Source organism: Astatotilapia calliptera, chromosome 1, assembly GCF_900246225.1.
Source record: "Astatotilapia calliptera chromosome 1, fAstCal1.2, whole genome shotgun sequence".
In the NCBI taxonomy this organism is placed as follows: domain Eukaryota; kingdom Metazoa; phylum Chordata; class Actinopteri; order Cichliformes; family Cichlidae; genus Astatotilapia; species Astatotilapia calliptera.
Window position 1 is genome coordinate 19,033,814 of NC_039302.1, and position 10,215 is coordinate 19,044,028.

Here is a 10,215-nt window from a genome sequence, read left to right on the forward strand (position 1 = left end):
TATCATAACTTCTGTAAGAAACACGGCTTTCTTTCACTGGCCCTTAAGTCCTGAGAATCCACAAGTATGTGTGAGTGCAGCTTGTTCTTGCCGGAGCTGCATGCCGTAGCCTGCACAAGCAAGCACACAAGCACCTGAACACATGCAGACAAACATGCACCCACCTTTCTCAGTTTTCACCCTCACTCGTTTATTCCAGCCTGCACCGACTTTCCCCAGAGAAAATCACATCAGATAAACAGCCAGCTATAACTGTCCTCTGAGCATCAACTGAAATGCTCTTTTACTGAGCTTCTCAATTGAGTTGATGGGTGTACAGTATTTTCTTGGAGCCATCATGGGAGCTGTCACAATCATTTGCAGCTAAATCACCACTGTGTTAATGCCTCGCTCACAGAGGCTCCGTGACTGTTCAATCAGACGAATGTACGTCCTCAGAGGTCAAATCGAAGCAATGAAACCGGCTATCTTTTCATAATCACCATCACAATAAAACAGCAGTTTGTTAAAACAGCACAGCTTTTATGGTATACACTCATGCATTTATGTTTGTTTAGGTGTGATAATTGGCCTCATTGTTTTGTTTATACCAACTAAACTAAACAACAAAATCTAAATTACAGGAAACTGGAAGATGTCACCCATTGATTCTTAGAAATTGTTTTTCTTCTTCTTCGTTTTTTTTTTTTTTTAACAATTCATTAATGGTTTAACAAAGAACCAAAATGATTTCAAGAATATAATTCTTAGCTGCAGTGCTATTCAGTGCTATTTTTCCTGCTGTGTCAACAATGCAACAGTTTGTCACCCAGATCAACAACAAAAAGCAGCAAAAAATAAGACAAAATTAGTTGATGAGCACTATTTGAAATAAAAATATGTGGAATTCTGATGCCTCCTATTTTAATAAAGAATTACAAATATATGTAAATGTACACAGAGCAAAAAAAGCTTGACTATTACACCTAGTGGAGTGCTCCATTAACTGTATATTCCAGAGGTTTATCAGACATTTTGTAGCACGACTTGACAATATGCTCTGTAAACTGTCACACATGTAGCTGCAGCATTTGCCCTTGAGTTTTGGGTTTGGTAGCGTAAGGGAAAGAGTGCACGTTCACACATGGTGGACATGTGTGAACGTGCTCGGTCCAGCCACTCGAAAAAACTCTCCTCGGGTGACTCTACTTAATAAAAAAAAGAGTTCAGCCGCTTAACATGCTGTTTCCATGATGCTTTATCTTGGTAACAGGCCACTTAACTTCATCACATAGTGGAATATTTCTGTCTCATCCCTGAGAGCGAAGCTGACACCAGAGACATCTCTCTTGACTGTCAGCTGCAATAAATGTTTCATTCTCGGATGCGGTAATGCTCTCTGGTGTGAGGGCTCATGTTGGCCTCCGCTGCACTGAAACTAAGTGCATATACAGTTGGTGGCTGTGTGACTAGTATACAATGACTCAAGTCACATCACAAAACTGAAGAATGTAAGAGTGAAAATATACCATTTCTGCATTTGTCTCAAATCATTGTACAGAAAGGAAATGTATTTTTAGAGATGTCAAAAGTGCACTAATGACTCTCTGGCTCTTTTTCTGAGGACGCTGTTGGCCACATATGCACTCAGATTATGGGTCTACATTTGCTGCAGATCCATTGAAAGCAATTATCGGGGAAATCCAGACAATATGGCTTGCACTTAGAATGATGGGTCATTTTGCTGTTACAGTTTTTACTGTTGCAAATGTGCTCTGACTGAGTCAGCTCCAACAGTCTCCCCCTGCATTAGCCCGAACAGATTTTTGCTTCCAACAACAACACTGTGGTCCCGAACTCTTAAAAAATGACCATCACTGAGACTTACTGTTGCTATTAAAGTTATCTCTGTCTTGTCTCTGCAGTTTATGGCAAGGGCCTGGAAACAGGTTCAGAAACTTTAAAAAAAAAATCCCAAAGCAGACAATAATAATGCTGGCTGACTGTGCAGGAGCTGGTGAAACAATGGAGAAGTGAAAATGTTTGATATGCATGATGTTTTCTTTAAAACTAATTACAGGATGATTGTCCTAGTTTTAAAAGTAGCACAAAAAGACAGTAAGAAAAACGTGAACCACAGCCTGTTTTTAAAGAGAGTTTCCATTTAGGGAGCTATACCCCTGTTTCTGTTACAGCCAGAAGCCACGTTGACTTAGAGAAATCCGAACAGCAAGCCTTCGTCCAAATGTTAAAAAGAACTGAACAACCTCCAAATACCATGATACTTTTGGCCAAAGTGAAGGAAAACAAGCTATGGTTTATGGAGGGTTGTGCATGGGAATTGGTCTGGGTGCAGTAATTTCAGCAATATATAACAAGTTAATCAGTGAGCCTCAGAGGGGCTGCAGGCAGATATATTTTTTTTTAATCTTTGGACAAAGCAAGGTGAGCTTTTTCCCTGTTGGCACTCTTGCAGCTTAGCTTATTTACCAAACAGAAACGAGATGGGAGGGTTTGTGATCTTTTCATCTGACCGAATGCAATACAGTGAATAAGCACATTTCCCCATATGCCAAACTGCGCGTTAAAGCTGGAAAAAGTCCAAGAACTGAGATGTTGCATGTGCGGTCTGTCAAAAAGCAGCTTAAAATAAAGTACAGGTGATTCTAGAGACCGAGTCTTTTTCCGTGTAAGCAGCATAATTTATATAGGTTGGGTGATAAGGTTAATAAGAAGCAGAATCGCAGCAGCAGTGGCAATGTCACATATTATCTTTTCCAGTCAGAGTAACAGAAATAGCTGAAACGTGTACTTTGGAGGCAAGTCACTGGGGGCAACTCAACAAAGCTCCTGCAGATGCCTATGGGTGCCAAGCTGAAATGGAGACCTGCCTCCAGGAGGAATGTTTACCCAAGCTTAGCACAGAGCCTTATTGCTCAAAGAAGCATGAGTAGATTTCTGCCTGCATTTCAGTTCTGCAGCAGCTCTGTGCCATTTCAAATTGGGACCTGCCCAAAACGAGCCCCCCTTGTGACGACAAGAATAGCTCTTTTAAAGAGAGGGAGAGGACGAAAATTAACCATGTGTGATCAAGCGTAAAGAAACTGCATGCCAGCAAGGAATCTGACCAAAAGGATTCCCGGCATTCCTATAAGTGTAGGAACAGGTCAAGTTCAAGTCAAACGTGATTGGGGAGAAAAGACTTACTTTTTGTTTCAGCTGTTTAATGTATAACTCCGATTCATTCAGACGAGGAATGAAAGAGCAGATCCAGAAATTCTCTTTGCAAGTTTCTTATACACATAATCAGACTTAATGCAGATGTGAAATGTCCTGTCGTGCAGTTGTATTTTAACGCTGGCAGCGCTCAACGTTTTATTGAATTTTGTCTCTCTAAGAGGAAACGTTTTATTAACAATCCGCGTTGTACAGCAAAAACAACACCTAAAGAAATGAAGGAAAGATACAATCCCGTGTTTGACAGTATTAATGAAGATTCACTCTCTGTGCGTAAAACAAAAGGAGAAAATGCTGTTCAGACTTTATTGTATTCTATCTGTTTATTACAATGAAATTCATATATGCAGCTTTTTAAATGGTGTTTATGTGTGCTGTATTACTGTCATATAGGTTAGAGCCTCGCTGCACTCCTTTGCAAACCTGCAGCTTTTCTTTGTCCTTTATTACACCCTCTAAATAATCTGATCGTGAACAGACAAAAGAAGTTCCTGCTCTATCCATTCCCCCAGGCACAACGCACTTTCAAATGCCACACACCTTTATGTGACAAAAATGAAACTTTCACATGGTTTAGTGCAAATAGCTCGGACACTATATGTAAAACAGAAGGATTAGTTCATCCAGAACCGTGTTAAAATAACAGGTTTTACCATGAATGTGCTGGTTGACCACATTCTCCAGCCGATCGAGCCTCTCCATGATCCGGAGAGTGTCACCTCGCTTGTCCCCTTCTAACTTTCTCTCGGGTAAAGGCATCGGGACCTTGATGTAAATGTTGGCGATGTAGTTAGTAACCCATCCGACATAGAGCAGGCAAACAATGTTGGTCATGCCGCTCAGTATCACGCATGTGGACACCAAAGTTTTGGTTCTCCTGGTGCAAGCCATGCCGACATCCCTCCATACAGCTTACGGTATCCCGTTAAACCGGAGCAGGAGGCGACAGCCCGCCCGCAAAACTGTGATAGTGAAGTTATTTCCAGCAACTGTTCAGCAACGCAAAATCCAATAGAAAACCATTTACTTCCAAAGAGGTGCTAGTTTTTTTTAATCCTCCTCTCTCAATTTTGAATCACAGGTTAATATAAAATATCTACAGGTGAAGCTCCATCTCGCGATCCATCGTAAACCTCCGTCAGCTCCAGTAGCTTTGGAGAATTAAGGAAACTGGAGAGACACCGAGAATCCTGCAGCCAATGGGAGGGTGGAGAGGACTGACAGTCTGCCCGCTGCACGCGTCCTCACACTGCGCACTGATTCACTGTGAAAGTGGATCTGTCAAGACTGTTCGCACATTAAAGGACACAAAGTAGCCAGGCGTTATTTTATTTGGACAGCGAGATATTTTCAGCATGCGTGTCTGATTTCTCTCCTCGGACACGTTGGTTTCTTTCTTTCTTTTTTCTTAATTGTCCCGTGCATGTAGAACACACTTTTGATGCAAGAGCTATGAAATCCACAGCCTACCTGCTGCAATACTGGATCAAACCACGAGATAGAGACAACGGGGTTTCACGGTGAAATCGAGGCGTGGGGTCATGTCATAGGTCTGTGAATCGCCTTATCAATGCAGAGAAGAGGGAGCGGGGAGGGGGGGGGGGGGGGGGATAATACAGCGAAGATGGAGAATCGTTTAAAATGTATTTTCTGGGCTAAATCGTGAACTTCATTTTTTAAAATTATCAACATCTACTTCGAGGCAAGCTGAACTGATGTTGCTTCTTTGAAGACCCCCTTCCCGTTTTGAGTGATTGGGTGATGACTGAATTTTAAATTATGGACTTTTGTGTCTGGGCCTAATTGCACCCTCTCTTTATTGACATTTTATTAAAGGAGTCAGTAAATGACACATATAGCGATAACAAACAGCTTTAAATGTTGCCGTTGTGTAGAAGATTTTTCCCAAGTATAGTGCACCAATACTAATGTCTGCAGCAGAGCCTCAGGTTTACGCAGATTTGTCACTTAGTGATTTTCCTTTTCGGTGTATCCAAAGCATATGGCATTTCCTTTTTAAGCAGATCAGAATGTTTTTATTTTATATTGAGAGCACACAGTATTTGTCTGCAGTATATTTTTACTGTCTGAATGAATGTCAGACGTCGTTGACTGCATTTTTCTCCCCCCACTTCAGTTCTTGATTATGTTTTGACAGCATTTTCCAGTATCATCTCCACCAGATGATTATTTGCTAGTAAAAAGCCTTTGTCATCCAATCTTCCAGACAGCAACAGCACAGCAGCTTGTCAGGGTGAAGCTATTATATTCAGTAATGAAAAATAAAAGTTACATCAATATGATATAGGCATATTTTTTCAAATGGGATAAACAGCGTTAAATGTGATACTTCGTTCCTCCACATTTTTTCCTGAGTGACTGAAGCATGTTAGTGAAGTAAGACAGGATAGAAAAGCAGAGCAAATGCTGACAGATTCCTTTGTTTGCAGTTTTATCCCATTCTCTAACTTTACAGAGCAAAACGTGAAATGTCTTCTTTGTGCTTGGCTGCTATGATTACAGAGACTGGGAGGGGAAACCAGGAATTTGGTAAATTAAACTGACAACTATATGCGGCCATTTGAAAAACAAATCTAAAAGCTGTATTATTCTAAATTCAATCACTTTTAATTTATTTTGACAGTCAAAGATCACCACTGTTACCCGATTTGTGCTTCATCAGTGATGGTCACACTAGCAGCCATTATCACTGAGTAATGTCATTCCCACTCGGCTTCACAGTAATTTGACCCACACTTTGGTATAAAATGTTAAAGGACAGCTTTCAAAGAATTAAACACTGCTAGTGCTTCAGTTTGCATTTTCAGCTTATTAGTTTTGAGTACTTAAATGAATCATATGTGGTTCTTTATTGGAACTGTAAACACAGAAGTTCTGCTCTCTAAGATACAGTCAGGTCCATAAGTTTTTGGACAGTGACGCTTTTTGTAATTTTGCCACCGTACACCACCACAGTTGGTTTTAAATTGAACAGTCAAGATGTGATTGAAGTGCAAAATTGAGTGCAGACATTAACTGTTTAGGAATATTGCATTTTCAGAGGCTCAAATGTAACTGGATGAAGTAACACAATTTGAAATACAAGGACTTTATTGGATGAAAATTATTTGCAGTCAAAGACGGCCTGAATCTAGAACCCAAGGACATTTGGCGATGTCCATGAGTTCTAGAGCTTTTAGATGCTCTGCCGGCTGCAATATGTTGCTGCCTCCTTCAATTAGTGCTAGTTTGTGGGTCTCTCAGCCTTCCGTTTTCTATTTAATAACTAAAAAGCATTGGGTTGAGATCAGATGAATGACTTTACCACTGAAAAATATCAAATTTCTTTCCCACGAGAAACTCTTGGGTTGCTTTTGTCATATGCTTTGGGTCACTATCCATTTGAACTGTGAAGAGCAAGTCCATCAGTTTTGCAGCATGTGGTTATTTCTGGGCAGACGGTGTAGAATGTACACTTCAGAATTAATCATGCTTCTTCTATCAGCAGCCACATCATCAATAAACACTAATGACCCGGTTCCACTGGAATCAGAATCAGTCAAATCGAGATCTGTCATCTGCTCAATTTGTCATGGAATAATGAGGGACCGGGCCTCACCTGGCCATGAAACTATATGACAGCCAGTTGTCCAATTACTTTTGAGCGTCTGAAAATGGGGGACGATGAATAAATATGGCTGTACTTCCTAAACAGTTAATTCAATGCTTTTGTTAAAACCCTTGAATTAAAGCGGAAAGTCTGCACTTCATTCCCATCTTGATTGTCTGATTTAAAATCAACTGTTTTGTTGGACAGAGGCAAAATGACAAAAATTGTGTAGTTTTTCAAAAAACATAGAGAACTAACTGTGAATGATGCTTTTCTTTTACTGATTTCCTGTTCGATCGGCAGATTGCCTGCCTTTGGAACAAAAGATTAGACAGCTGAATAGTGTTAATTTTCTACATCTGGGCCCTAGACTGTACCCAGACAGTCTGCTTAAGAAAGAGCTTAGGAGATAATGCACAAATGCTACCTATTTTGTTATTTAAAAAGATAATAGTAATGAACTTTCTGAACAGTGTGTTTTGCAGTTGATTTTCATTATTCTTGTTCTTTCCTATCTTATTGGTTTGGTTAGGCAATATCTATTCCCTGTCAGAGTCACTTAGTGAAGAGTTGTTGCAATTAGATTCAGTTGCTCAGCCGTGCTGCAAATCAGTTGCTCTTTAACTTGATTCGTCTTTCAGAACATAGGTTAGCTCATAGTTATCTTTGCTTCGTTTATTGTTCTTACTATTACATATTTAATATCGCTGTCCGTTGTTTCAGAGCTTCTGACACCTCTATAAAAGACCACCACCACCTCTGTCCTGTCTTCTCAGCAGCAGCAGCCATTTATGGCTGTGAGATGATCAATGCAGGAGCATGCTGCCCATTCATCTCAGCTAACAGACCTGCCAGACTGCCAAAAGGTAGATTTGTTTTAGTTTGCAATATGTGAAGGGTGTTCCTATTCTCTAGTTACAAGGATCTGATGAAAAAGATTTTTCTTGCTTTTCCCATTGTTTCTACTTATCCCAAACCATTAGATTCTCTAGAAAGTCAATACACTGTTTGCAGTCTTTGCACCTTTTAAGTTAGACTGTAAATTTAGGTCCATGGTAAAAGTTTAAAATGTTGTGTATAAGATGTCATTTACAATTATGACACCGGCTATAAATCTTTATTGCTCAGTTAATGAAAACATTCATTTACGTTTGATAATCACATTCACGTTTTTATCAGTATATTTTTCAGCTGAACATTAAAACTGACAGTTCAATTGTGCATATTGTTTCCTTTAGTTCTCTCTCAGCTGAACTCCATGATTTTATATGTTTTGGCAAGAAAATGATAAATACAGAACATCACCCAGACTTCAAACTAGGACTCATAAAATCATGCTCTTTACATACAAGGCTTTCAATAATCAGACCTTATCTTATCCTAATGACCTTATAGTACCATCACACCATCAGAGCAATTTGCTCTCCCACTGCAGGCTTACATGTTGTTGCTAGAGTTTTTAAAGGCAGAATGGGAGGCAGCGCCTTCAGCTTTCAGGTCCCTCTTCTGTGGAACCAGCATCCAGTTTGGATTTGGAAGACAGACACCGTCTCTACTTTTAAGATTAGGCTTAAAACCTTTATTTTTGTTAAAGCATATAGGTGAAGCAAATCTAGTGACCCTGAATCCTCTCTTAGTTATGCTGCAACAGGTCTAGCCTGCAGGGGGATTCCCATGATGCACTGAGTGTTTCTCCTTCAGTCATCTTTTTCAGTCACTATGTGTTTATACACCTCTCTGCATTTAATTATTAGTTATTATTAATCTCTGGCTCTCTTCCACAGAGTGTCTTTGTCCTCTCTTCACCAGATAGCCGCCCCTCCCCGAGCCTGGTTCTGCTGGAGGTTTCTTCCTGTTTAAAGGGAGTATTTCGTTCCCAAAGTGCTTGCTCATATGGGGTCCTATGATTGGTGGGGTTTTTCTCTGTTTTGTTTGTATTATTGCAGGGTCTTTACCTTACAATATAAAGCACCTAGAGGCAACTGTTGTTGTGATTTGATGCTATATAAATAAAATTGCATTCAATTGAATTAAACTGAACAGAGTTGAATTGAACGAGTCATTCTTAAGAGCTCACTGAATTAAAAAATGGGTGCTGTAAGATCCAAGTCAGAGTCAATTTTTGACATTTTTTACCTCCTAAGTATTCCACAATCAACTGTAAGTGGTGTTTTTGCAAAGTTTGAATGTTGAGGAAACACAGCAGCTCAGCCACCCTGTGGCTGACCACATGAATATGAGTCACACGAGTCACCAAATGCTAAGGTGTATTTTGTTGAACAAAAGTTGACAGAGTGCTGCTGATTCACTAATCACAGGGCTACAAACCTGCTCTGACACTAACATCAGCACAAAAACTGTACACTGGGAGCTTCATTGCATTAGTTTCCATGACTGAGCAGCTTCTGTAGGTGACATGTGCTGGTGGCCCAGCACTAATGTCTGTACCGTGTAATTGCAGCAGACCTAAAGCAGGCATGGCTTTTTGTTTAACTCATTCAAAATTTGTTAAGGTAGTGTTTGATGTAATGTTTTAGGTTTTTTTCCTCATAGTTTAAACTTGAGGTCACTTAGGAACAGAAATATTCACAGAAGTCGCATTTGAATAAGAATTTGAGACATTACCTTTCACTGAGATTAAACAGTCTGTTAGATGCTTCTCAGAATTAAATGTCTAAACGTCCTATTGAAAAGATTGTTTTTTTATTTACCAAACTGATACACAAATCAAGATTTGTCCGAAGTACAGAATTTCAGCTTTAATCATTTCTTTTCTTTTTTCGTTTAATAAGCAGCTGTACTGACTGAACTAAACATAAGTAAATTCAATTTTGTGACATGCAGATTCTGTGAATGACACAAACTTTGAGGCTACTGGAACACTAATTTACTTAACGTTAACACAGAAAATAAATAAAATGAGTCAGTACAATTAGTTGTGAGGAAGGAGCTTTACAACATAGTGGCAGGGTAAGCAAGCATCAATGCTAGATGATTTAATTTACCGAAATGTTTTATGATACAAGAAGACCTTCAGCATAAAACTAGAAGAGAGATTAGTGTCTTTTCTTTCAGAAATCTCACTGAGTTACTTGTTTTGCAGGGGAGCACAAAGAACAATGTGTCTTTCAGTCAAAACCATTTTTGAAATTTTCCTTAGACAAAAAGATTATTTCCAAAGCAGTATAGCTGCAGCAATTCTGTGTTTCAAGGCTGATCAAAACTACCTGGAAATCATGTCAGTATTTGAATGAGTCCTTTTTTTTCTTTCCCCTTGGTGTGTTTGACTATAATAGAAGATAAGTGCTTGTGAAGAGAAAGTTGTGCTTCTGCTTACTTTTCTTTTTGACTTCTGTAGACTAAAATTGCAATAACCTTACTTGATTCCT

The 10,215-nt window shown here is 39.4% G+C and overlaps 1 protein-coding gene across 1 annotated transcript in view; it reads right to left on the reverse strand.

Moving 5' to 3' along the window:
- galnt18b (UDP-N-acetyl-alpha-D-galactosamine:polypeptide N-acetylgalactosaminyltransferase 18b) overlaps positions 1–4,667 on the reverse strand; it is a 102,664-nt gene extending 97,997 nt beyond the window's left edge. The window contains exon 1 of the mRNA XM_026167872.1: positions 3,870–4,667. Within this exon, the coding sequence (XP_026023657.1) occupies positions 3,870–4,107 (238 nt within the window). The 5' untranslated portion in view covers positions 4,108–4,667. The remainder of the gene's footprint in view (positions 1–3,869) is intronic.
- Positions 4,668–10,215: the final 5,548 nt, after the last annotated feature.